At 44.2% G+C, this 27,084-nt stretch overlaps 2 protein-coding genes across 2 annotated transcripts; both read left to right on the top strand.

Moving 5' to 3' along the window:
• Window positions 1-2,750: 2,750 nt before the first annotated feature.
• Window positions 2,751-4,063, top strand: LOC133451217 (C-X-C motif chemokine 10-like). The gene is made up of 4 exons (XM_061730184.1): window positions 2,751-2,855; window positions 2,942-3,071; window positions 3,182-3,259; window positions 3,350-4,063. The coding sequence occupies exons 1-4, from the start codon at window positions 2,801-2,803 to the stop codon at window positions 3,468-3,470; spliced, it is 384 nt and encodes a 127-aa protein (XP_061586168.1). The 5' UTR covers window positions 2,751-2,800; the 3' UTR covers window positions 3,471-4,063.
• Window positions 4,064-21,032: 16,969 nt separating this feature from the next.
• Window positions 21,033-22,434, top strand: LOC133451215 (C-X-C motif chemokine 10-like). Its single transcript, XM_061730182.1, has 4 exons — window positions 21,033-21,139; window positions 21,253-21,382; window positions 21,493-21,570; window positions 21,661-22,434. The coding sequence occupies exons 1-4, from the start codon at window positions 21,085-21,087 to the stop codon at window positions 21,788-21,790; spliced, it is 393 nt and encodes a 130-aa protein (XP_061586166.1). The 5' UTR covers window positions 21,033-21,084; the 3' UTR covers window positions 21,791-22,434.
• The last annotated feature ends 4,650 nt before the right edge of the window (window positions 22,435-27,084 follow it).

Here is a 27,084-nt window from a genome sequence, read left to right as displayed (position 1 = left end):
CTGTGAAAGACAGGAATGCTTCTGATTCCCACTCGTTCCTAAATTGTATTTCACCATCATAGGTTTTCTTTTCCCCAACATTTTTGTTAGAAATCCATCAGTGGACCACAAAACTGTTGAAGAAAATGCTTTTGTTTGAGATCCAGTGGGTAAGTGCTGTTGTGGGACGGGTAACATAATCCTGATGTGTTGAGGGACATGCTAAAACTAAAACTATAACCAAACATATATCATTGTCTTAACAAGCTCTCGCAGACTAAATGAGGTGGTAGGCAGGACTTGGGCCAGGAGCAGAGCTGTTGCAAGTCTGTGTTGGTGCCCCACCCACCTGTACCATCTGGATTAAAGAGGTGCTTTACTTTCTCAAACTGGAGAAAATCAGACCGACCCTCTCTGGTAGAACTGATTCATTTGATGTGACTTATGTGAACAGTACAGAATGTAAGATCTCTTTAGACTGAAAGGGGACTTTCAACATTGTACCTTGCATGATGCGTTTATTATTATTTATTTATTCATTTTATTTATTTTTGCTATGTAATTCTTCATATTTAGTTTTTCTTGTGCTTGAATGGGGTAGATGCCAGGGGTGGTGGGTGGAGGGATGGGGATGTTGAGTCTTGTTGTACGGCTCTGTTATATTAACAATTGTTAACTCTGAACTTGTGAACAACTGTATTTTTATGTGAAAAACATCAATTGACAAATTGTTAAAAACAAAAAAAAGTGTGTTGGTGCTTGTACTTTCAATGCAGGGTTTCAAAAGAATAATCTCAATGATGTGAACTCACTTCCGCTTCTTGAAAACATGAAGTGGTTTCTGTGACCCGCGTCGACAAAAACATGAAGTGGTTTCTCGTGGATCCAGCAGACAAAACAGAGGGGAAATCAGCTCTATTAAAGGAAACTGCTGTTGCTGCTTTTGCAGGGTTTGTTTTCTTTAATCTCACAGAGTGTGATAGACTTATAAAAAACCCTCCCGTTACTGCTGTGTGACCACAGATTATTTTCACTTCCACTACTATGTTGATGTGGGGATTCACATTTATATAGAATGAGAATGTTTCTAAAACTACAGTCCCCTTTGTTAAATCCTGTTTCAGCCTTTCCACCTGGGATTTTCTGTTTCTAGTTTTTCCCTTTCCTGTTTTTAAACCATATTTTTACTGTAATTAATCACTTATCATTTTTATCAAATATGTATTATTATTTAGTGATTTTGTCCTCATACGCTTTAGTTTTGAGCTCCAGTGTTTCCTCGGGAATGTCCATCCTCACCATTTCACTGAGTCTTTGTGAAATGCACATCCGTCTGGTTTAGGTCTACAGGACTGTCTCAGAAAATTAGAATATTGTGATTTTCTGTAATGCAATTACAAAAACAAAAATGTCTTAGATTCTGGATTCATTACAAATCAACTGAAATATTGCAAGCCTTTTATTATTTTAATATTGCTGATCATGGTTTACAGCTTAAAGGAGCTTGAGGCTGGATTGAGGCAGGATTTATGAAAAAAATTTGTATACATTTTAAGTTTTCTAGTAATAATGTCAGATGAAGCGTTCCAAAGCAAAAAGAATGTTTCCTCTAGTGTATCTCTCCGTTGCCTTGAACAGGCTGTGTGCTGCAAAATGTGCTGCAATTCGGGCCCAAATTTCCCGCGCTGTCCTGCGGATGTACCGTCACAAACTCAAGTGAGGAGTACATGTGTGTGTGTTACCAAATTAAAGGAGCATGAGGCTCCTTTTAAGAAATGAGACTCTCTAGCGCCACCCTTCACCACGACGGCCGTTGGGGGTACTGCAGCCAACAGTGAAGCCGGCACGGGAGAACGGGGAGAACGCGCATGCAGCGTCATGTGACGTCACATCCGCTTTAGATTGTTTTTAAGACATTCAAGGCCTGTTTAAAATATACATTGAATGCCATAATAGGTCTCCTTTAAACATTTCTGGGGGGGAAGTCTTGGGGTGGCGGTGAGCTCCAGTGGCTTTTATTCAGGCCATATTTCCCCTGTAACTCTGCCACACATGGAATCCGTTTGCATCACAATTACATCACGTGAAGTGAAAGTGAGTGAAAGCAAAAGTAACTCGGAAATCAGTTCCCCCGAAGTGAAACTGACATTCACTTTTGTGAAGAGAACCAAATCTAAGCTGTGAATAGAGAAGTGAGGAGATGACCTGAAAACAGACACCAAAGGGAAAAACCCTTTTTTCTTTGAATGTGCTGCCGCCACATGACAGTGAATGTTTTCATGGCTGTTACCACGGCTGCAGTTATCAATAACATGATGAATGAACTGATGCATTAATGTGGAACAAATCCTTCATCACAGAGCTGGAGATGTTTGAAGTAGTGAGGAAGAGTAGCTCAATCTGTCTAAGCTTCACAATAACAAAGAAAATTAAACTTAAACTCCTCTAAAAATGTACATGAATACATTTGTGAGAGCAATGTGTTGAACAGCTTTTAACAGAGGGTTTCTAAATGTTTGCAGCTGCAGCATCCTGTAATCTGTGTGGTCGTTCACATAAACACTGAAACGACTGCATTTGTTATTCTTGTGATTCCTCACAAGAAGACTGATTCCTGGAAACCGTCTTGCTGGAGGAAAAGGAAGGACAGAGGAAGTGAAAGGCAAACTTGAAAGTGAAAGCAGTGAGTCATGTGGGAGGACGGTCCTGTCAACATGCTGCTGGTGTATAAAAGACTGGGATCTTCCCCTCAGCAGCATCAGGAGTCCAGAGCGACAGCAGACTGCGTGGAGTGAGAGCCGGAGCGTCTGCAGCCACAACCATGAATCCAGTCATCACCTTCTTCCTCACCTGCCTGCTGCTCCTCTGTGCTCAAGGTGAGGTGGAGGCTGAGCCCTGCAGCCGTTACCACGGTTACCTCCTGCTTCTGGATGCTGACTGACTTTGTCTCTTCTCTTCACAGGGCTGCCACTCAGCAGATCTCACAAATGCAAGTGTTCCAGCGGCTACGTGAAGAAGATCAACCCAAAGCTCATCCAGGCAGAACCGCACATCTTCCATCCCAGCGTCTTCTGTCCACGGACAGAGATCATGTGAGTCCCCGTGGTCGTGTTTCCTGATCCTGATCCTGATTCCTGATGTTTCCTGCCAGTCCGCAGCCTTCCTCAGCTCCTCTCTGACATGCATCTTTGTTTCCTTTCAGTGTCACAATCAGAGGAAACCAGGAGAAATGTCTGAATCCAGAGTCGCTATTGGGAAAACAGATTCTGAACAGAAACATGTAAGATCCTCTCCACACGTCTCAGGTTGTGCAGCAGGAGCTGTGATTGTTGAGGATGTTTCAGATCTCTGCAGCTTCTGTGTTCTTTAGGAAGAGGAGAGCTGGGAGCAGCAGCAGCACCACCACCACCACCAGCACCAGCACACCTCACTCCACCATTGGACACCACACCACTGCCCCCAACTCAACGTCCATCTCAACCGTGCTGTAGCCAGCTGTAAGATCCTCTCCACACCACATGATTCTGCACAGGATGTGCATGAAGAGCAGCAGCTGGGGATGTTTCATGCTACAGCTTCTGTCTTCTCCAGAGGGGACCTGGGAGCACCACCACCTCCACCACCCCTTCTAGCACACACTACCTCCACAAACTCCACTACGTCCACGTGGAACACGCTGTGGTCCACAGTCCACTCCGCCAATGTTTCCATGGCTAAACTAAACTTGCCAGAGGCGTTTCAAACGCATAAACTGAACTGCTGCAGTAAGAAAACATCAAGGTCAACAGATCTGGAGTTGAAACGTTTGTTTGCTGCAAATATCATTCCCTATGTGCACTAAATATCATGTAAATAATGTCCAGTTTTTATGAACACTTAAAATAGAAAATAAAGCTCTTATTGCAAGAACATCACGTTTCATGTGGGGACAACGTTCTGTGGTAAAGTCACGTGGCTCCGGGTCAAAAGGAGTTCAACATGTGGGAGAAATTTCTGAGTAAATGCTGGATAATATATGATAATATATATATGGCTGTTATTTTATGCCAGGCGTGACAGGTGGGGCTGTTTCTAAGACTCTTTAACGTGGTTAAATCTTGCTGGTGATGAAACATAAAGATGGAAATAAATAAAAGTCAAACAGGTGACTGGAATCCAAGAAACCATTTGAGGAGCTTTGATGGGGACATGTAATAATAATAATAATTAAAGCTGCAAGCAGCGATGAACGGGCCCTCGCACGTGCAATTTGCACCAATTCAGGTCAAGGACTTAAAACAAAGTCCGATGACACCACCCACGAGTCTTTATGTCAAACCATTCAAAAGTTATGGCAGAAAATAGTAGTTGTGTCGTATTAAATGTAGTCCGGGCGTAATGCGAGGATTTGAGCTGGTGAAATTAAACGAAAAAAAAAGAAATTAAACGATTCCTCGAGGCAGAGAAAATTCCTCTATCTTTTTTTGTAATCGAATTACTCGAAGTATTCGAGGAATCGTTTCAGCCCTAGAAAAAACCAAAGGCTGAAAACTGGCCGTAACTCGCTGACAAGCTTGCTAGTTAGTTAGCTAGCACTTAGCGCAGTTGTTTGCGCATGCGCAGCGACCTATGACCTCAGACAAAATTCAGATGTCATCTGATTGGCTGCCATGTATATCAATCAAAAGACGGGATGGATGATAGGTTGACGTCAATTTTTTTAATGTCACGCGATCTACCAATAATACCTTTGCGATCGACTGGTAGATCGCGATCAACGTATTGAGCACCCCTGCTCTAGGAACTACGAGTAAACCTGCACTCCGAGAACGGAGAGCTCTGACAGGAACATAAGGCACTATCAGGTCTTGCAAATAATGCGGAGCTAAGCCGTTTTGGGCTTTATACGCAAGTAATAAAATTTTAAATTGGATTCTGAATTTTACGGGTAACCAATGGAGCGACGCTAACACTGGAGAGACGTGGTATCTCCTGCTGATTCCTGTCAGCACTCGGGCTGCTGCATTTTGGATCAGCTGGAGCCTATTCAGCAAATTACTTGGACATCCTGCTAATAACACATTACAGTAATCTAGTCTAAAAGATACAAATACATGAACTAGTTTTTCTGCATCACTCTGCGAGAGGATTTTCCTAATCTTTGCAATATTACGGAGATGGAAAAACGCTATTTTACAAACCTGATTAACATATGGTTTAAACGACAAATCCTGATCGAAAACAACACCAAGGTTTCTCACAGTTGCACTGGAAGCCATCGCAACACCATCTAATCCCTTCCTAAAATGCTCTGGACCAAGAATGATAACCTCTTTTTTTTTAACCTCGTTTTATCTGAATTTAGAAGAAAGAAATTTCCGGACATCCAGTCCTTGATGTCCCTAAGACATGCCTGAAGTTTAACTAACGGTTCTGTTTCATCCGGCTTCATAGACAAATATAGCTGCGTATCATCAGCATAACAATGAAAGTGTATGCCGTGATTCTGGATTATACTTCCCAATGGCTGCATGTGTAGCCGGTCTGTTTGACTTTCGCCAAAAGCAAAGCCACACCTCTAACAAGCCTGTTTACAACATGGACGTTAAACCATACGTACACACGTTTTTCCTGGGAATAACTGTAAAACCTAGTTTTACCATCAGCGTTATGAGCCACCTACTACAGCATAGGTTCAGAAAAGACATAAGGGTGATCAAGCCTTAGCTCCTCTTAGATTATACGATGCCTTTTACACCATACTGACTTCCCACTAGTTTCAAACATGCAGAATACTGCATATCAAGCCCTGCATATTCACGATGTCTAACTGACACATATTCACAAAAGTACAGGCATAAGAAATAAATAAACACATGTTCATCCTCTTAAAACAGTGTGAGGAGTGACTGAGACCTCTTGCTAAGTGAACTTGCAAACTCTCCGCAGCCAAAAGGCTTTTGAACCATGGACTCAAACAGTCGATTTACCTTTTTACTGACTCTGCCTACTCGTGTTCTGACCACCTGTTCTGTGTCTGCCGACAGATACACATGTGCGTCTGTGCCACAACACGCGTCTGTGGGGCCTACTGGTTGTGAATGTGTTGTGAATGGTGTGAATGTGACTCAGTGCAGCTTTCTACATCTACTGGAGGGAACTGAGCATTCAGGGGTACTGAAAATACATCTGACATGAGTGGCAAATCTGAGTCAGGCTCTGCTGCTCAACTGTTCAAGTCACTGTTTTCATGAGATAAAGCTCTGTCATTTAAAGGACACTGATTTGGATCATCTGGAGACAACTCATCTTCACTCAACTCTGAAGCACCCTGTCCTCTGATCCACTCATTATACATGCACTGGTCCTTTCCTCCATATCCACCTCCTCCAAATAGTCCAAGTGGTTGGTCACACTAGAACCCTCCTCTGATTCAGTGTCACATGACTCCACTTCGGTCGTTACCACTGGCAGGAAGCTGATGTCCAATACCAAGTTCCGGTGCACAATCTTTATGTCACCTTTGCTATCCTCCAACTTATATGGAGTTGGAGGATGTGGTGTTGATGTGTGATGTTGGTGTGAGTCTGTAAATTCCTGTCTTTGACTGTGTACACTGTTGCATTCCATTTATCTGCCAGCTTTTTCTTCCCTCTTTCACCTGGCAATAAGTACTCTGTCTCCGATGTTCAGGTGTGTGCCTTTCAGATTCCTGTTGTAGCCTTTTGCCTGTTTGTCCTGTTCTTTAACAGCATGTTTTTGGGCAATTCTGGCTGCTTCATGAAGATATGACATGAGAGTTTTAACATAACTCGCATGATCAACAACCACTGAGTCCTGCAGCACCTGCTTAAACATCACATCCACAGGAAGTCGTGGAACTCGGCCGAACAGGAGCTGAAATGGTGCATAGCCTGTGGTTTCATGCACAGTTGCATTATATGCAAAAGTAAATGTCTGTATTTGTTGTGGCCACTTTTGCTTCTCTTTGAGGGAAAGGGACCGCAGCATGTTCCCAAGTGTTCTCCTCTCAGTCCCCCCATTTCCCATGGGATGATATGCGGTTGTACGTGACATTGAGACTTCGGACAGTTTAAGCAGTTCTGCTACAAGCTCACTTTCGAAATTGGCCCGAAATTGATCAGAATGGACACGTTCAGGGAACCCATAGACGCAGAAGACATGATCCCACAGCTTCCTAGCTACTTGTTTAGCTGTCTGATTTGTACAAGGGAAAGCATGGGCCAACTTCGTAAAGTGGTCTGTCATAACAAGAACGTCCACTGAATGCTGCTTACTGTCCTCTGCACTCCAGAAATCCAACCAAACCAGCTCCATGGGGGCAGATGTCCTGATGCTCTCAAGTGGGGCTCGAGCAGAGGGGTCTGGTGTTTTGGCCAGAATGCACCTTTGACAGCACTTTACATGCTCTTTGACATCAGACTCCATCTTCGGCCAAAAGAACCGCTGCCTTGCTAAATGCAAAGTCCTTGCCTGCCCCTGATGTCCAGCAGCATCATGTATGCCATGTAATGCTTTTTCCTTGAGGCTGTCTGGCAAGACATACTGGTGTTGTTTCTGTTTACTGATGGGGTCTTTAGTAACTCGGTACAGGACACCATTCTGGGCTTTGAGTCTCTCCCACTGCTTGATGAGCACCATCACTTTTGCGTCAAACCCTGCTCTCTCACGCCGAGAAGGACGCAAGTCGCGGATGACGAATGGCATAATTGTGGAAATGGTGGGGTCAAGCTCTTGGCTGTGCTGAAGCTCCTCCAGCGTGAATACAGGGAGGGAGTCTTGTCCTGGTGGTATCAGGTCTTGAACAGACTGGATTAACTCCACAGCTCTTGTCTCAGCAGCAGTCTCCCAGTAGTCATGAGCATCCAGAAGAGCCTTAAAGGGAACCCTGCATATTAAGACATGTAGTCCCTAATTAGCCACAATTGTTCTCTTATACTAAAATATGTTGTTAGAAACACATAAAATAATCTAATTGCTTTAAAAATCTACAATGTTTATTACATATTTTGACCTGCGGGAGGCGCCATGTTTTACCTGCGCAATGTATTCTGGGGGCGATGACGTACGACGGTGGCGCTGGGAAGATAAGCCGCGTTAGTTTAACTGGGACAGGTATCTAAAACATAGTTGAGCAGCTCTCTCCCGGCCGTGGAGGCTGACGAGGGAGCCCATAAGACGTCTCGGTTCAGGCAAACTGGATCAAAGTTCTGTGATGCACGGGAGATCTGCAAAAATGATCAATGTTGTGCGCATCTTACCAGTGCATTAGGCTCCTGCGTAGACGGCGTAGCCTACGGCGTAGACGGCGTAGCCTACGGCGTAGACGGCGTAGGCTACGCCGTAGCCTGCGTAGGCTACGCCGTAGCCTGCGTAGGCTACGCCCTAGCCTGCGTAGCCGGGGCTCTACAGCCCGCAGCGCTCCGCCACCCGCTCTCCGCTCTCCGCTCTCCGCTCTGCGCTCTCGCTGCCGCCGCCGGGATGGAGACGCCGGTGGGCAATATGCACGTTTGGATGGGCATAGCCCACCCCTCTCCCCCCTAAAACCGGCCTCGGTGCTGGGTGATGACAGACCCGAGGCGGATGGGACTGGCCCGGGACTTTGACGAAACGGGAGGCGCAGACTTCGCTTCAAATAGGCAAGAACATCTTTATTTAATTTAATGACGCCAGATCTGGCTGGGGTTTTTATTGTAGCATAGGTTATCTGCTAGTTGAAACGTGTGGTCTGTTAGTCTATCTGAGTTTTATGGTGTTTTTATAGTTCATGCTGTATGGGGCTGCACTTTTTTTAAATTTTATTTTACTTTTTTGTAGGTGCGCCGTCACCTTAATGTTCAGCTGTGTTTTCATCTGTGTTTCTGGTGCGCCGTCACCTGTTTAGCTGTGTTTTGATCTGTTTCTGGGAGTCAGAACAGTGGACGGGGGTTAGCAGGAGCCACCGTGTGACGTACTACCAAGAACGTAAAAAACAATGGCGACCTACATGTTAAATTATATTTTCAAATTTTATAAAAACGAAGACATCAACAAGGTTTTTTATATCACATTGTTATAATTGATACCAACATTTATCTTTTAAGACCTACATGTCTTAATATGCAGGGTTCCCTTTAACAGCCACAGTGTCACAAGGATACCTGAGGGGGGCAGATTGGAGTTTTGAACTGCTGTGAGCAGATTTCTTCACCTGTTGATACTGGACCTTCAGCCGGAAGGTATCTTGAATGCCGTCGTGACAAACACCCTCAGCTTCAGCAAGAAGATGGCTGTACTGCTCTGTGATGAGTCTGTGACTGACTGTTTTTGCAAACGGGTCCCTGCTGAGGGCGTCCTCGACTATGTTCTTGGTGCCAGGTATGTGTTTCAAGTCAAATATGTAAGGGGCGAGCTTGGATACCCAGCACTGCTCGCATGCATCAAGCTTGGGTTTTGTCATGATGTAAGTAAGAGGGTTGCTATCAGTCCACACTGTGAAAGAATGGCCTCTTAACCAATGACTAAACTTTTCGCACACACTCCATTTTAAAGCTAAAAACTCGAGCCTGTGTGCTGGGTATTTCTTTTGGGAACTGCTCAGAGTTTTGCTGGCAAAAGCAATAGGGCGCGCCTTTCCTTGGCCAGCTGGTATTTGGGACAATACCGCTCCAAGACCATCTAGCGAGGCATCAATGGACAGTATCAGTGGCTGAGAGAAATCTGGGTGAGAGAGGACAACACAGTTTAACAGAGCATCTTTCAGATTACACAGGGCCACATCACATTCATCTGTCCAATCAGAAGGTTTGAGTTTTCTGTAAGAGCCAGCATTGGAGTTTGCCCTGACTTTACCACGTCTCTTTTGTCCAGCAGTGAGAGCGAACAATGGTTTGGCTACTGAAGAGCAGTTAGGAATAAAGTGTTGGTAATAGAATACCATTCCCAAGAAGGATTTTATCCTCTTTACTGCTGGCGTACAGCCATCTTCATCCATCTGGTCTGCCTTTGATATCTTCGATATGACCTCTACTTTTGCAGGGTCGACGGCCACTCCTTCACCATCTATAAAGTGACCCAGAAACTTGACTGAGGATCTCATCAAGTGGCATTTCTTGGGGCTGAGTTTCAGGTTATGGAGTCGGAGCCGTTGGAAAACTACCTCCAACCTCCTCAAAGCCTCCTCTTCAGTTGCAGCAAACACGAGCAGGTCGTCAAGATAGCACAACAGACTGCTGAAATTGAGATCACCAAATATACTGAGCATCATACGCATGAATGAGGCAGGGCTGTTGCATAAACCTTGTGGCATCCGATTTTACTCATATAACCCCATTGGAGTTAGAATGCAGTATATTTCTTGTCTTCTTCTGCCATCGGGATGTTATAAAATCCGGACGTCAAGTCCATTGTGCTGAAATAGGTGTTTCCACTCAAGGCAGCCAGGCAGTCTGACTGGTGTGGTAAGGGGTGTGCATCCTTGAGGGTTCTGGCATTGAGCCACCTGAAGTCAGTACAGAGCCTCAAACTGCCGTCCTTTTTCCACACTAGCACGAGGGGAGAGGCATAATCACTCACTGACTTCCTTATTAACTCCTGTTCCTCCATTTCAGACAAAACCTGACGTAGTTTCTGGTAGTGGCTGGTGGTACTCGCCGGTAGGGGAGGCGAAATGGTCTCTCGTCGGTGAGTCGGATGCGATGCTGAAAACCTTTTGCCTCACCACAATCCAGTGCCTGTTTAGAGAAGATGTCATTATACTTTTCAAGTAGCTCGACTAACCTCTCTTTCCCCGCTATGTCAGTATGGCAATATTCAATGTCTATATCTGCAAGTCCAAGTTGTTGTAGGCGCTGCTTGAGATCTGCAGGCTTGGCATTTTCAGGTTTTTCTCCCTGTTTGACTTTTTCAGGTTGGTTGACACCCTGGAAAACTTCAAAATCTTCCACAGCTAAACAGGTAAACACATCTGCCAGCTTACTGTTTCTCTTTAAGGTGACAGGCTTGTTTGAAAGGTTAGTAACTTTCATGGGAATCCATCTGTCACCCCACAAAGGAGTGATGACACGACCAACCATAATATTACGGGGCATAGACTTGGATGAGGTGGGCTCAATTATTACTGTGCTGCCTGGTGACATAGGAACAGTCTTCGGCAATTTACCCCAAACCAGATGTTCTTGTCTTGCTAACAGGGTGACTGACTGCTGGATCTTAACAGTCCCAATCCCATCTGGGAGTTCCTCACCTCTCCACCGGGCTTAATTTGCCATGAGATCAAAAAGCTGTTCACACTCTGGGAGAAGATTTCCACTGGAGACAAGACGCCAGTAATCACTGATTATTTTCAGCTGACGCATGAGGTATCTGATGACATTTGTGCCTATGATCAAATCATCACGTTGGCCGGGTACCACGAGAACAGGCACAATGCAGCTCTCTCCATACAGTTTCATTTCCATTTCATACATACACTTTGGTTTACTTAGTGTCCCTCCACAGCCTACTAACACAATCTCCTGAGTCAAAGGAATGGGCTCTGAGAGTATACTCTCGCTCAACATCTTCAGCTCTGCTTGCTCACTGAGTGTACACGCCATGGAACCAGAGTCAAGCATTCCCTGCACCCGGAATGTGTTGTTTATGCTGACAGGTGTATAAAACAGTTCTGAATGTTCTGCACTATTACTTTAGCGCCAGCTGGCGCTGCTGCACACGCTTTTATGTACTGCTGCTCAACAATCCCTCAACACCACAGTTGAGGGATTCTTCTTTGCCCACACATCCCCTCGTCAAATGCGGGCCAGTTAGTTTAAAGGCTCAGTGTTTTGTGCCCGCGAAACACACTGAAATCGGCCAGGCTGGCGATTTGGGCAGTCCTTCTTTATGTGATTGGGCCAAAAGCATGCTAAACATAGGCGCTCCCGCCTGCCGTGGGCATGGGTTGAGTGCTCTGGTGACTGACAGACTCTGCAGGATCTATGCTGAAACTGATCAGGTGAACATGGTTTGCGTTCAGCCTGGTTGTTTTGTGACAGTGCCCGATCGAAAAGGCTGACTAGTGTTTTCACAAAGTTATCATTACAAGGGACTCTATTCTCTCCCTGTGCAGCCAACTCTACTGACAGATCCATCATTTCTGAATGGTCTGATGCGTGCACCTGAGCATGAACTGTCAGTGGGCGCTTTAACTTTGAGGGCATCTGTTATTTCATTTCAGTCTGATGGCGATCAATGAGCTCTTGAACCTCACTAGCTGTCCACTTATCTGGTGCTTTATACTTGAAAATAGCGGTAAGGGTGGGATCTGGGCAATGTTTCACGAACATCATGGTTACCCAAGGTCGCCTTAAGGCGCCGGCCGCACCGATGGATGTAGCGGGAGAGGAGCGGTCTCCCGCCCGCAGTGGAGGGGAGGAGGAGGAGGGGGGTCCCGGGTCACACGAACCCCAAAGAGGACCAGGCTGCAGACCAGCCAGGGCCCGAGTAAGCGCGCCTACTGGGCGCCTACTGGGTGAAAATGGGACCAGAGTCCCGTCAAAATAAAGATGCGGACAAATCGGCATCGGAACGCCAATGTAAGCAGCAGAGAAGATTTTTCTAATTTCAAGAGGACCGGTGACTTCTCCAAACTGGGCTTGGTGAAAAATAGACTCGAGTCAGTCATCTCACACTGATTGAGCATGACATCCTGCGTGATTTGTATTTTAAGGACATTATCAAGGCCTTTTCTTCAACCAGGCGGAAGCACTTCTAAAAAGGTAGGAAAGTGCTGTATTAATTGCTAGCTGGTGCAGGATTTAAATTGTTGTGGTTGTGCAGTGAAATGCATACCGTATTTGCTTAGATGTTTGTCATTATACTCAAAATCTTCCATAATGTTTCATCTATACCTGGCTGGCATTAAGCCATGTTGCTATCCATGGTGCTGAATGGAGTGTGCATGTGTTTGTGCAGGTGCATGTGATTGGTTCACAAGGCCCGCCGAGGCCAGGGGGGGGAGGGGGGCTGTTATATGTTTGTTATGGCCCCCAGCCGTTACTGCCTTTGATTTAGTGTGTAATTGTACTTAATATTTTGTTTCTGTATTTTTTGGGCGAGTGAGCACTCCTGTTTTGATCCATCTTGTTCTTGCCACTGACAGTTCAGATTGACAGGTCCCGCCTCCTGCCGCAGCCATTGGTCCTCCGCAGCTGTGTTCTGTGCTCGATTTGTGATCTGTGTTAGTCTGCTGTCTCCTTGTGAGCAGTTCTCGCTTGTGTTAGCTGTGTGTTTAAAGCTGTGTTAGCTGTGTGTTTAGAGCTGTGTTAGCTGTGTGTTTAGAAGCTGTGTTAGCTGTGTGCTCGATATTCTGTGTTAGTCTGCTGTCTCCTTGTGAGCAGTTCTCGCTTGTGTTAGCTGTGTGTTTAGAGCTGTGTTAGCTGTGTGTTTAGAGCTGTGTTAGCTGTGTGTTTAGAAGCTGTGTTAGCTGTGTGTTTAGAAGCTGTGTTAGCTGTGTGTTTAGAAGCTGTGTTAGCTGTGTGTTTAGAAGCTGTGTTAGCTGTGTGCTCGATATTCTGTGTTAGTCTGCTGTCTGCTTGTGAGCAGTTCTTGTTTGAGTTAGCTGTATTAGCTGTGTGGTTTTGTAACTGGCTGTAGCCTGTATTTTATTTTATACCGAAGCAGTAAGGGTAAACCGCCATTTAATTTGATCCCCTTTTTCTCCTGTTTTTGTTAAGTTAGGAAGTTAGGCTCAGATATTGTAATTTTGTTTGATCTTTTGTTTCCTCCCAGGGCTTAGGTAGTCTGGTTGAGAAGATAGTTTCTTTTGTTTGTTGTTTTGGCCTAGGTTTACCCCGAAGAGAAGCTTCATTTTTCATTTTTGTCATTTTGTTTCTTTTGTGCTAACCCGGTTAGCACTGATTTTAATTTTGGATGTTGAACCTTGAGCTGTGCAACAATAAATACAGCCTTTTTGTTGTGAACCATCTCTCGCTGCCTCATTCTTATGTTGCGCCTCTGTTCCCCTAGCCTGGGACATAACAATGTTAATATATATGTTGTTATATATATGTTATATGTTTCTTTACAGTCTATGGTTAAACCGGAACATGGAACTTTATTTGCATCACAGACCTTACTATGCAGGTTTAGTTCAACATTATTTCTGTGTCCAGTCCAGCTGTCAGTTCAGCAGCAGACTGTATTTTACAGTTCTGATAAAAAGTGGAAGTGATCCCAAAAATACAGCTTTACTGTGTGTTAATTATATTATATGTAAACTTTCACACATCTTGGTTTGCTGTGTGTGGTTGTTATAAAAAGTGTATTTTGTGTTTATACTCTAGTGATACGTTAATCAAAATATGATTTTTTTTTTTATAATAAGACTATGTAAGTCGAGGGGCTGGGGTGCCTACAAAACCTCTTAGTCCCAGGGCCTATCATTAGGTTACCTGTGGTTACCTCCTGACAGGGATCCTCCATGCGTCGTCCTAGCCTTTTCAAGCCCTCCTCTGCAGCATCAACAGCCTTGTTCAGCCGCAGTATTCTACAGGGGTCTCTCTTGCCATTGGGACAGTGCTGTAGAAATCAGCCATGGGCATACATGAGTACATCACTGCACTAAAATGTTGCCTGAGGATGTCATAAATGATTTTAGGATTTTCTTGAGGCTTCAGGGATGGGCTGTTTCTCAGAGTTATTCTCACGATATCTTTAGCTTTGCCCATTAACCTGCACATTACCTCAGCATGTTGTTCGTTCAGGGGCGTGGCTCGTTTCCTGAAGTACACATCCATCAACTCCTCCCACTCAAAGACTGTGTTCTTGTCGGACCCATCTCCCCTGAAGACTGGAGGCTCTCTTACATCTGACTGGACTAGCTTTGCACCAGTTAAGTTGAGGTAAGTGGGGTCACAGGGTAGCTGGCCTACACTGCTCTGAGCTTGTGCGCCACTAACACCTCTTCCTTCACTTTCACTCCTCAATTGATCTTTTATAGTCTGTCCTACCTGCTGTGCAATATGAGTTATCAGAGTTTTTAAGGCTGGGTCTGTTGTATCTGGAAGGCCTGAAAGTGTAACTCCTTGACTGGGGCTAGAGGCCACATTACCGGGCATGCGAGTGGAACAAAAAGCTGGTGAGTCTATATTATATGCACCTCGAACTGGGGTGTGAGGTAACCCACTTATAGGTCTCCCCCTCCCAAAACAAAAACTTAAATTCTCAGTTGGGACCTTATCCTCCTCCATCTCTCTGATAACATATGTCATTTTCAACCTCATATATCACATTTGAATGTACACACCAAAAAAAAAAAAGGCAAATTAACTCTCAAATCAGGGCAAAAAAATAGAAAAGCAGTTTCCAAATGTTTTCAATTTTTTTCCAATTTTTTATTTTTTTTTTAAACACTTTATATATATATATATATATATATATATATATATATATATATATATATATATATATATATATATACTAAAAAGTTACTTTAATTTAACGGTGATATGTGTAGCAACCTCCGGTGACCAAGCTGGTGTTGATCCACAGCTCCACGAACGATGATCCTGAGCCAGTCAGGAGCAGTGTGGATCCGGGTCACGGCACCACTGTAGCCGGTCTGTGTCGCTCTGCGTTGTGTCTGGGTGAAGAATGAGGCACCAAACTGATCTGCTGGGCGGGATTTTTATTTCTCTGTGCAACAGGGAAAAAAAACAGTATAGCACCCATTTTCATCAGTCTCTCTGACGAACACCTCTCTTCAGAAAGGCAAAAAGCCGTCTGAAGAAAAGTGCGCGAAAAAGCAGGAAGTGACCTCGCGGCACAACGAAACAAAGGAAATTAAAAAAATAAAAGCTTCTTACCAAAATAAAATTGACTTTTGGTGAAAATTAACTAACGTATTTATACATCGGTTACACATGTATAAACTGAACAAGATTGGCCCCAGCACTGAACCCTGCGGAACACCATGACAGACCCTTGACTGTTCTCATGTACATGAACAAACTGGAACCTGTCGGATAGATATGATTTAAACCAACATAGTGCTGTCCCTTTAATCCCAACAACATGCTCTAACCTGTGTAGTAAAATGCCATGATCTACAGTGTCAAACGCAGCACTGAGTCCAGTAGAACCAGTATGGACACTAATCCCTTATCTGAGGTCCAGTAGAACCAGTATGGACACTATTCCCTTATCTGAGGTCCAATAGAACCAGTATGGACACTAATCCCTTATCTGAGGTCCAGTAGAACCAGTATGGACACTAATCCCTTATCTGAGGTCCAGTAGAACCAGTATGGACACTAATCCCTTATCTGAGGCCATAAGGTCATTCGTAACTTGAACCAGTGCTGTCTCTGTGCTATGATGCATTCTGAACCCTGACTGAAAGACTTCAAACAGATCATTTCTATTACAAATAGTCACATAACTGGCTTGAAACTGCCTTTTCCAGAATTTTAGATACAAATGGAAGGTTGGAAATTGGTCTATAATTAGCTAAGGTGTCTGGGTCAAGAGAAGGTTTTTTAAGTAAAGGTTTAATTACTGTAACTTTGAAAACTTGTGGTACATATCCTATTTTTAGGGATAGGTTGATCTGCTCCAGTATTGTCGCACCAATAAGAGAAAAAAACATAATGACGTGGCTCCCCTTAGCATCCATCCATCCATCCATCCATCCATCCATCCATCCATCCATCCATCCATCCATCCATCCATCCATCCATCCATCCATCCATCCATCCATCCATCCATCCATCCATCCATCCATCCATCCATCCATCCATCCATCCATCCATTTTCCACTGCTTATCCATGACCGGGTCGTGGGGGCAGCAGTCTCAACAGAGATGCCCAGACTTCCTTCACCCCAGACACTTCCCCATGTCTTCCTCCAGCTCTTCCTCCACCTCTTCCTCCAGCTCTTCCTCCATCTCTTCCTCCACCTCTTCCTCCACCTCTTCCTCCAGCTCTTCCTCCAGCTCTTCCTCCATCTCTTCCTCCAGCTCTTCCTCCAGCTCTTCCTCCATCTCTTCCTCCACCTCTTCCTCCATCTCGTCCTCCAGCTCTTCCTCCACCTCTTCCTCCAGCTCTTCCTCCACCTCTTCCTCCAGCTCTTCCTCCAGCTCTTCCTCCAGCTCTTCCGAGGGGAGTCCGAGGCGTTCCCAGGCCAGCCGATAGACATAGTCTCTCCAGCGTGTCCTGGGTCTTCCCCGGGGTCTCCTCCCGGTGGGACATGCCTGGAACTCCTCCCTAGGGAGCAGGGACATGCCTGGAACTCCTCCCTAGGGAGGAGGGACATGCCTGGAACACTTCCCTAGGGAGGAGGGACATGCCTGGAACACCTCCCTAGGGAGGAGGGACATGTCTGGAACACCTCCCTAGGGAGGAGGTACATGCCTGGAACACCTCCCTAAGGAGGAGGGACATGCCTGGAACACCTCCCTAGGGAGGAGGGACATGCCTGGAACACCTCCCTAGGGAGGAGGGACATGCCTGGAACACTTCCCTAGGGAGGAGGGACATACCTGGAACACCTCCCTAGGGAGGAGGGACATGTCTGGAACACCTCCCTAAGGAGGAGGGACATGCCTGGAACACCTCCCTGGGGAGGCGTCCAGGAGGATCCGGTACAGATGTCCAAGCCACCTCAGCTGACTCCTCTCAATGTGAAGGAGCAGCGGCTCGACTCCGAGCTCCTCCCGGGTGACCGAACTCCTCACCCTATCTCTAAAGGAGCGTCCAGCCACCCTGCGGAGGAAACTCATCTCTAAGGGAGCGTCCAGCCACCCTGCGGAGGAAACTCATTTCTAAGGGAGCGTCCAGCCACCCTGCAGAGGAAACTCATCTCTAAGGGAGAGTCCAGCCACCCTGCGGAGGAAACTCATCTCGGCCGCTTGTATCCGCAATCTCGTCCTTTCGGTCACTACCCAAAGTTCATGACCATAGGTGAGGGTAGGGGCGTAGATTGACCGGTAAATCGAGAGCTTCGCCTTTCGACTCACCTCCTTTTTCACCACGACGGTCCGGTACATCGACCGCATTACTGCGGACGCTGCACCAGTGTAAAGACCTCCGAGCTCAGCTCTGAGGTCTTTACTCTGGCTGTCTGTCCCTCAGAGGACAGACTTTAAAGTCCTGGGGCCTCATTTAAAATGGAGTGCGTAGAATTCATACTAAAAGTGCACGTACACCCAAAAGCCGAAAATGGCGTGCGCAAAAAAAAATCTGGATCTATAAAACCGCGTGCACGCAGACTTCCACGTAAGGTTCTCTTTATAAATCACAGTCCAGCTGGAAGGTTGCGCAGCTGAATCCGGCTCACATCCCGCCCTCTACACGCCCACTTCATACCAAAAATGGTATGTTTTTGCATATGAATGAGCCTGCTGAGCATGTGCAGTGGCTTCCTGCAGCCTGTTTGGCTTCAGAATGAATCATGGAATGAATGAACGTGTCGAGCCACCGTACTGAATTTCACTGAGATCTGAGATCGAGATGTTGTGGATGAGGTGGAGGACAGGAAAACAACATTATTTGATGGTCACAGTAAAAGTAGAAAAATAAATAGTATAAAATACAGCGAGTGAGTGGTAGCACGCCATTGCTGCGCTAAACGCCGTGAGTGCCCCGGCGCAACAGGGGGGACATATCCCCCGTCTTTTCAAAATCATGTTTTTGTCCCCCCCACTTTTTACAGTTTAAAAACTAACGGTAGCCATTAATTGCAACTCATCGACACACCCTGAAGACGATGCGAGACTATGTTCCACATGTCTGGAACAATCTCCCTCAGATGTGCAGAAAACCTCAGATCAGCTGAAACTCTCAGTTTATTTAAGTCCAGGTTGAAGAGTCACCTGTTCTCAGCTGCATTTCAGTAAAACTCCAAATCTGCATTGTTACTTTTAGGCTTGAGTTTCAAAACGTGATCATATTCTAACTACTGATTTTTATCTATTCTTTTTTGTTCAAATTTAATAAATCATGCTTTTTATTAATTTATCTATTTTTAAAAATCTATTGTTTTTCTTTCTTTCTTTTTTGTTTACATTTTAAATCATGCTTTTTATTTATATTTTAATGTCTCTGTAAAGCACTTTGAATCACCTTGTTGTTGAATTGTACTGTAAAAATAAACTTGCCTTCCCTTTAATTCAGTTTTTTTGCAGTTAAATAAAAACCAAGTGAATGCAAATAAAACTTGAAAGCCTTTCGTGATTTTTGAAAATCCTGCTGTAGCTGTCACTTAACTTTATTCCTTAAATGTACTTTTACATTGTCAAAAGTAGATAAAGTGTTTGTCTTTCCTAAAGTGAATGATGGAGGCCGATCTGCACAAGGATCTGAAAATGCTCGGAGTGACGACCTACGGGAGGAAGGTGGCTCAGTTGGTAGAGCGTTCGCTCATGAACCTGAAGGTCAGTGGTTCCAACCCTAGTTCCTCCTGTGTCCACCAAAGTGTCCTTGTGCAAGACACTGAATCCCCTGGTTGCTCCCGGTTGTCAGGCCAGCACCGCCGACAACCAGTGTGTGAATGTGTGTGTGTATGTGTGGGTGAATGTCTACAGTGTAAAGCGCTTTGGTACTGTAGGAGTACAGCCGGAAAGCGCTATATAAGTGTAAGCCATTTACCATTTACGGAGGCCATGAGCCACATGCAGTCAACATCCATCTCTGCACCATAACAGATTAAAGTAAATGTAATGTATGTGTGCATACATTACATCTACTTTTATCTTACATTGTAAGATAAAAGTAGATTTAGAGTAATCTGTGTGGTCGTTCACATAAACACTGAAACGACTGCATTTGTTATTCTTGTGTTTCCTCACAAGAAGACTGATTCTGGGAAACCGTCTTGCTGGAGGAAAGGAAGGACAGAAGAAGTGGAAAGGCAAACTTGAAAGTGAAAGCAGTGGTTAAATCTTGCTGGTGATGAAACATAAAGAAGGATATAAATAAAAGTCAAACAGGTGACAGTGCAACCTTCAGTTTCCCTCGTTTCTGGATCCAGACTCTCAGACTTTGAGCCAAACCTGATTTCTGAACTCGACCCCTGGTCCAAAACATGAGAAACCACTTTTTACAACAAATGTACGAACCATGTGCCTCTCTTCTAATCTGGTTTCTTTTGCATGTTTAATGACTTCACTCCAGAAAGTTCAAGCCTCCCCTTTTTTAATCAAATAAATGTAATCTATGATAGGCAACTACCAGACTGGGCTCCTTAAACATTTCTGGGGGGGAGAGTCCTGGGGTGGCGGTGAGCTCCAGTGGCTTTTATTCAGGCCATATTTCCCCTGTAACTCTGCCACACATGGAATCAGTTTGCATCACAATTACATCACGTGAAGTGAAAGTGAGTGGAAGCAAAAGTAACTCGGAAATCAGTTCCCCCGAAGTGAAACTGACATTCATCTTTGTGAAGAGAACCAAATCTAAGCTGTGAATAGAGAAGTGAGGAGATGACCTGAAAACAGACACCAAAGGGAAAAACCCTTTTTTCTTTCAATGTGCTGCCGCCACATGACAGTGAATGTTTTCATGGCTGTTACCACGGCTGCAGTTATCAATAACATGATGAATGAACTGATGCATTAATGTGGAACAAATCCTTCATCACAGAGCTGGAGATGTTTGAAGTAGTGAGGAAGAGTAGCTCAATCTGTCTAAGCTTCCCAGTAACAAAAGAAATTAAACTTAAACTCCTCTAAAAATGTCATGTATTAATATAAACACGTATACATGAATACATTTGTGAGAGCATGATGTTGAACACCTTTTAACAGAGGGTTTCTAAATGTTTGCAGCTGCAGCATCCTGGCATGACCAGTATCTGTGTGGTCTTTGGAGGAAAAGTTCTCCCAGTCCCAAACATGAAAGCAGAGGTTTCTGCAGACTTAACAGTCGAGGAGACGAAGCTTCTAAGCAAGAAGACTGATTCTTGGAAACCGTCTTGTTGGAGGAAAAGGAAGGACAGAGGAAGTGAAAGCAGTGAGTCATGTGGGAGGACGGTCCTGTCCACATGCTGCTGGTGTATAAAAGACTGGGATCTTCCCCTCAGCAGCATCAGGAGTCCAGAGCGACAGCAGACTGCGTGGAGTGAGAGCCGGAGCGTCTGCAGCCACAACCATGAATCCAGTCATCACCTTCTTCCTCACCTGCCTGCTGCTCCTCTGTGCTCAAGGTGAGGTGGAGGCTGAGCTCTGCAGCCGTTACCATGGTTACCTGCTGCTTCTGGATGCTGACTGACTCTGAGAGGGTCTGCAGGGACTCAGGTGCTGTCTCTTCTCCCCACAGGGCTGCCACTCAGCAGATCTCACAAATGCAATTGTTCCAGCGGCTACGTGAAGAAGATCAACCCAAAGCTCATCCAGGGAGAACCGCAGATCCTCCATCCCAGCGTCTTCTGTCCACGGACCGAGATCATGTGAGTCCCCGTGGTCGTGTTACCTGATCCTGATCCTGATTCCTGATGTTTCCTGCCGGTCCTCAGTCTTCCTCAGCTCCTCTCTGACATGCATCTTTGTTTCCTTTCAGTGTCACAATCAGAGGAAACCAGGAGAAATGTCTGGATCCAGAGTCGCTATTGGGAAAACAGATTCTGAACAGATACATGTAAGATCCTCTCCACACGTCTCAGGTTGTGCAGCAGGAACTGTGATTGTTGAGGATGTTTCAGATCTCTGCAGCTTCTGTCTTGTTCAGGAAGAGGAGAGCTGGGAGCAGCACCACCACCACCAGCACCACCACCACCACCACCACCACCACACCTCATCCCACCACTGGACACCACACCACTGCCCCCAACTCAACGTCCATCACAACAGTGCTGTAGCCAGCTGTAAGATCCTCTCCACTCCACATGATTCTGCACAGGATGTGCATGAAGAGCAGCAGCTGGGGATGTTTCAGACGGCTACAGCTTCTGTCTTCTCCAGAGGGCACCTGGGAGCACCACCACCTCCACCACCCCTTCTAGCACACACTACCTCCACAAACTCCACCACGTCCACGTGGAACACGCTGTGGTCCACAGTCCACTCCGCCAATGTTTCCATGGCTAAACTAAACTGGCCAGAGGCGTTTCAAACGCATAAACTGAACTGCTGCAGTAAGAAAACATCAAGGTCAACAGGAGTTGAAACGTTTGTTTGCTGCAAATATCATTACCTATGTGCACTAAATATCATGTAAATAATGTACAGTTTTTATGAACACTTAAAATAAAAAATAAAGCTCTTATTGTGAGAACATTACGTTTCATGTGGGGACAACGTTCTGTGGTAAAGTCACGTGGCTCCGAGTTCAACGTGTGGGAGAAATTTCAGAGTGAGCAAATGCTGGATAATATATGATAATATATATATGGCTGTTATTTTATGGCAGGCGTGACAGGTGGGGCTGTTTCTAAGACTCTTTAACGTGGGTAAATGTAAATGTATAAATGTATATACACATTTTGATGCTAATAAAACTCCATTCTAAGGTGCAACCTTCAGTTTCCCTCGTTTCTGGATCCAGACTCTCACACTTTGCACCAAACCTGATTTCTGAACTCGACCCCTGGTCCAAAACATGAGAAACCGCTTTTTACAAGAAATGTACGAACCACGTTCATGCAGCTGGACTCAGTAAATCAGAGATCAGTGCAACATGTTTTGTTGCCTAAACATGCAGGTATTTTCAAAATGGTATTTTGGAAACACTGAAAGGTTTAAAACGAGTGATCCACCAGAATGTTTTGTGTCAGAAAGACACAAAACATTTTCTGAAGAGAAAAGTCTGTAATTAAAGATAAATGATTCATTATAATCGGTTCACTTAAAGGCAGTACTGGAGTTGAGGGGGGATGAGGGGGGATGGCATCCAACCCTGAAATAAAAACGGTCCAAATCATCCCCCCTGTAAAACTGCCATCCCCCCTTTCCATCCCTTATGTCATTTCATCAATGAATGTGGTTTCACTGCTATTTCAACATTTAGAATCATCACCAGAAAAATAACACCAGAAAAATAACTTATTTGACAATTTTCACTTGTTTCAAGTAAATTTTCACTTGAAATAAGTAGAAAAATCTGCCAGTGGGACAAGATTTATCTTCTTATTACAAGCAAAAAAATCTTGTTCCACTGGCAGATTTTTCTACTTATTTCAAGTGAAAATCTACTTGAAACAGGTGAAAATTGTTGTTTTTTCCAGTGATGAGTCTTGTTTTAAGTGTAAAGAGATTTTTTTTACTAAAATCAGACATTTTAACTAGAAATAAGACAAATATTCTTGTTAAGATTGTGAGTTTTTGCAGTGATCCATGTTACTTATCCTGTGAAGGACAGAGTCATATTGATAAGTTCAGAAAAGTGTTTTTTATTGTTGTGTTTTGATGTATTTGATGTAAGCCCAGTGGATATTTAAAGCTTACAGAAGGCTGCATTTAACTGCTGCTATGTCATTCCTGCAGTATTTCTGCAGCTGTTTTGGTCACTGCTATTATTTGTAATATATTATATTATTTGTAATCAGCACAAATTATCTGTCCCCATAAGATCAAATCCACCATCCCCCCTGATTTTGTTTTACAACTCGAGTACTGAGTAAACATATATTAACCTGTGAGGACAGGTACCAATAGCCTATATGCTTTTGAATAATACTCACTGGATTAATGTTACCAGTCAGTGCATATCAAGATTATGTTGTATGTTCAGTAGTGGAATGATGTACGAGGTTTGAAGGGACAGTTTCTACAAGGATGGACACAGTGAGTGACAGTGAGTCACACAGGTGAACACAACAGGTGACCTCACACCTTTCCTAGGTAGCTGGCTTTGCACCCCAGCCCACTTTTCTCTTCCTTTGAGATTAGATAGATTCTGTTACAGGAGGTTTTGGTTCATAAGAGCTCTAAATTTCAATTTCAATGTATTTATTTTGGTAGGGACAGTGTACATCAGGCAACATTTTCTTTTAATAAAAAAATAAAATGTAGATGCACCCAGATTGCAGCCATAGGCTGATTTACATCGGTAGTCCCCCTGCCAGATGTAATCAGCAAAAGTCATAATAACAACAACAATAATTATAATAATCACAAAAAGTCAACAATATATCACACATAACATGGCATATGCATTCACAATAAAAAATGACGATAAAACCCGTGCTGGGGAAATGGATGGTTTGTGAACTAAAGTGCTGTAGTGCTATGTTGTATCTGCTGTAAAACATGATAAATAGTAATAAATAGTTAAATAGTTGAATGTTACAGTGCTGTCAGTACATGAGTATGGTACATGCAAAATAAAATAAGTGGGGGAAAAAAAGGGGGGGACTGTACGGGGTGTGTAGATGAGGTTTGAGATTGCAGCAATGCAGAGTCCGGTGCTTAATTATTGTTATAATTGTGACTAGTTGTGGTTGTTATTTTGTGAGCTAATTAATTGATAAGCAGTGGAGGAGGAACCAGGCAGTCATAACTACGAAATGATGATAGATAAAAATTAGTCATAGGGAAGAGGGGGAAAAAAATAAAAATAAATATATAATAAATATATATAATATATATAATATATATATATAATAAATAAATAAATAAATAAATAAATAAATAAATAAATAAATAAATAAATAAATAAATAAATAAACAAAGAAATTGAAATTAAACATTTCTGGGGGGGAAGTCCTGGGGTGGCGGTGAGCTCCAGTGGCTTTTATTCAGGCCACATTTCCCCTGGAACTCTGCCACACATGGAATCAGTTTGCATCACAATTACATCACGTGAAGTGAAAGTGAGTGAAAGCAAAAGTAACTCGGAAATCAGTTCCCCAGAAGTGAAACTGACATTCACCTTTGTGAAGAGAACCAAATCTAAGCTGTGAATAGAGAAGTGAGGAGATGACCTGAAAACACACACCAAAGGGAAAAACCCTTTTTTCTTTGGATGTGCTGGAGGATGTCGGGGTCAGTGATCAGGTCGTCGTCCTGGTGACGACAGAACTGGAACTTCTCCATCGCGTGGTGGGTTTGTGTGTTCGTGTGTTATTCTTTTGAAAATATAAAACCTTCACATGAACAGTACACGTGTAAAGTGTGGTTCTAACTTGCACTATGAAAGTGCAAAGTGCAAGACTTGGGCCCCGTTTACACGGGGCAAAAACGGAGGCGTTTTCATGCGTTTTGGCCGTTCGTTTACACGAAAACAGAGCTCAAAGCCCCCAAAAAACGATCATTTCTGAAAACTCCGGCCAAAGTGGAGATTTTCAAAAACTCAGTTTTCACGTTTGCGTCTAAACAGAGAAAACGGAGGAAAACCGAGATTTACGTCACATTATGCGACAGAAACGTCACCAGCAGCGTCATGAGTGCGACCTGTGTTTACAATTTGTTTGGCCACCGTCAATATTTTCTTTTATTTTACCTGTTTTAAATTCTCTCAGACTCTCGTTTTAAAGCCTGAATTATGGTCCCGCGTTAAATCGACGCAGAGCCCTGCGTAGGCTCTGCGTTGGTGTAACGCGGGACCATAATTCAGGCTTTACTGGAAGTTACACGTGTCATTTGTTGATGTTTTTTTCCAGGATTCTGATTGGCTGGCATGATGTTAACAGCGTTTTCATGCGAGTCCGTGTAAACGAGGATATTTTTGAAAACGTAGAGGGGAAAATATCAATTTTTGTAAATACCCGGCTATGTGTAAACGTGGCCTTGGTTAACCTTAACACTTCACATCAAAGTTGCTATTTGTGAGCGTTTCAGTTCATATGAAGTTAAGTCCTCATACTGACCGATCAAGTAAAGGAGCTGGACTGACTGCTTGTTCCTGGAGCGTCTGCAGCCCAGTGGGACATAGACCCCTTTACCTCCAAACCAGTTCCAGGGCTGGTTCTGGTTCTGGTTCTGGTTCTGGTTCTGGTTCTGGTTCTGGTTCTGGTTCTGGTTCTGGTTCTGGTTCTGAGCCATTACGTTCGGGTACGTAAGCAACTGCGTAGTTACGTTTGCACATACGTCACACCATATCAGGAAGCCCAGAGATAAAAGCTGTTTTAATTTCAGCTGTAGCGCTGTTAATATGCCACTTTATTAAGTTTTAATATTTTTTCAGGCGTAAAAGTAACCGTTAAGATCCCCAACCTGGGCTCAGTTTATCCAAATAACGCCTGTTAAGAAATTTGCTCCAATGTTTTGGGGGATGAGAAGAGCCGCCGGCTCGAAGCTGCAGCAGCTGCAGCAGCAGCAGCAGCAGCTGCAGCAGCTGCAGCAGCAGCAGCAGCAGCAGCAGCAGCTCACGTCCGGAGAACAGACATGATCGCCAGGTCAAACTGTGCCGTCGTCCCGGGGAGAAAGTGATCCAATGAACTGACCTGCAGCTCTGTGGCTGAAATAAATCATTTAGGAAGATAAATGTTGGTTTAGATTAAATCTAACAGTTGTAGCTGCCACATTTTCTGAATATAAAGTGAAGCAATAAAAAATACAATATAATATATTATAAAGTGATAATAATATAAAGTGAATATAAAGTGAAATTTTCAATGGTAAATCAACGCAGAGCCTACGGCGTAGGGTACGGCGTACGGAGCGCGTCGCCGCGTAACCTACCCCGTAGGCTCTGCGTTGGTGTAACGCGGAACCATAAATCAGCCTTTATTCTGGCGAGATCTGAAAAAGACTTCGCAACAACGGGCAAGCGAGTGATTATGTACATTCACTGAGTGAATATTATGTTAGTAAAATATATATATTTCTCGCTAGAAATGTAATTAAAACACATTTTTATGCAGAAACTAACTCAAAATATTGATTTTATTCACTAAAAATTTGAAATGTCCGCCATGTTTTTTTGTTTGATTCAGTCTGCAAATGATGACGTAAAGCATTCTGGGAAATTTTCTCTAGCCCTCGGTCGGTGAGTCAGTATCTGAAATCCCTCGCTCTGTAGGGCTAGATTGATAACCACTACCCTCGTTATGTCCACTAGCCCTCGTTATGTCCACTAGCCCTCGTTATGTCCACTAGCCCTCGTTATGTCCACTAGCCCTACATGCAAAGAGGAATTGGGACACCACTACCCTCACGGGAACGTGCAAAATTTAGGGGTAGTGATGAAAAGTAGGACTAGGGGGGGATTGGG

The sequence above is a fragment of the Cololabis saira genome, chromosome 9, assembly GCF_033807715.1.
Source record: "Cololabis saira isolate AMF1-May2022 chromosome 9, fColSai1.1, whole genome shotgun sequence".
Taxonomy (NCBI): domain Eukaryota; kingdom Metazoa; phylum Chordata; class Actinopteri; order Beloniformes; family Belonidae; genus Cololabis; species Cololabis saira.
Note: the sequence above shows the minus strand (reverse complement) of the source record. Positions and strands in the feature narration are given on the sequence as shown.

What these genes read in the sequence shown, in the direction of transcription:
- LOC133451217 (XM_061730184.1), top strand. Translation starts at nt 2,801, where the DNA reads ATGAATCCAGTCATCACCTTCTTCCTCACCTGCCTGCTGCTCCTCTGT. An exon ending in TGTCCACGGACAGAGATCAT is followed by an intron (nt 3,072 to 3,181) that starts GTGAGTCCCCGT and finishes GTTTCCTTTCAG; the next exon opens with TGTCACAATCAGAGGAAACC. An exon ending in CAGATTCTGAACAGAAACAT is followed by an intron (nt 3,260 to 3,349) that starts GTAAGATCCTCT and finishes TGTGTTCTTTAG; the next exon opens with GAAGAGGAGAGCTGGGAGCA.
- LOC133451215 (XM_061730182.1), top strand. Translation starts at nt 21,085, where the DNA reads ATGAATCCAGTCATCACCTTCTTCCTCACCTGCCTGCTGCTCCTCTGT. An exon ending in GCTGCTCCTCTGTGCTCAAG is followed by an intron (nt 21,140 to 21,252) that starts GTGAGGTGGAGG and finishes TTCTCCCCACAG; the next exon opens with GGCTGCCACTCAGCAGATCT. An exon ending in CAGATTCTGAACAGATACAT is followed by an intron (nt 21,571 to 21,660) that starts GTAAGATCCTCT and finishes TGTCTTGTTCAG; the next exon opens with GAAGAGGAGAGCTGGGAGCA.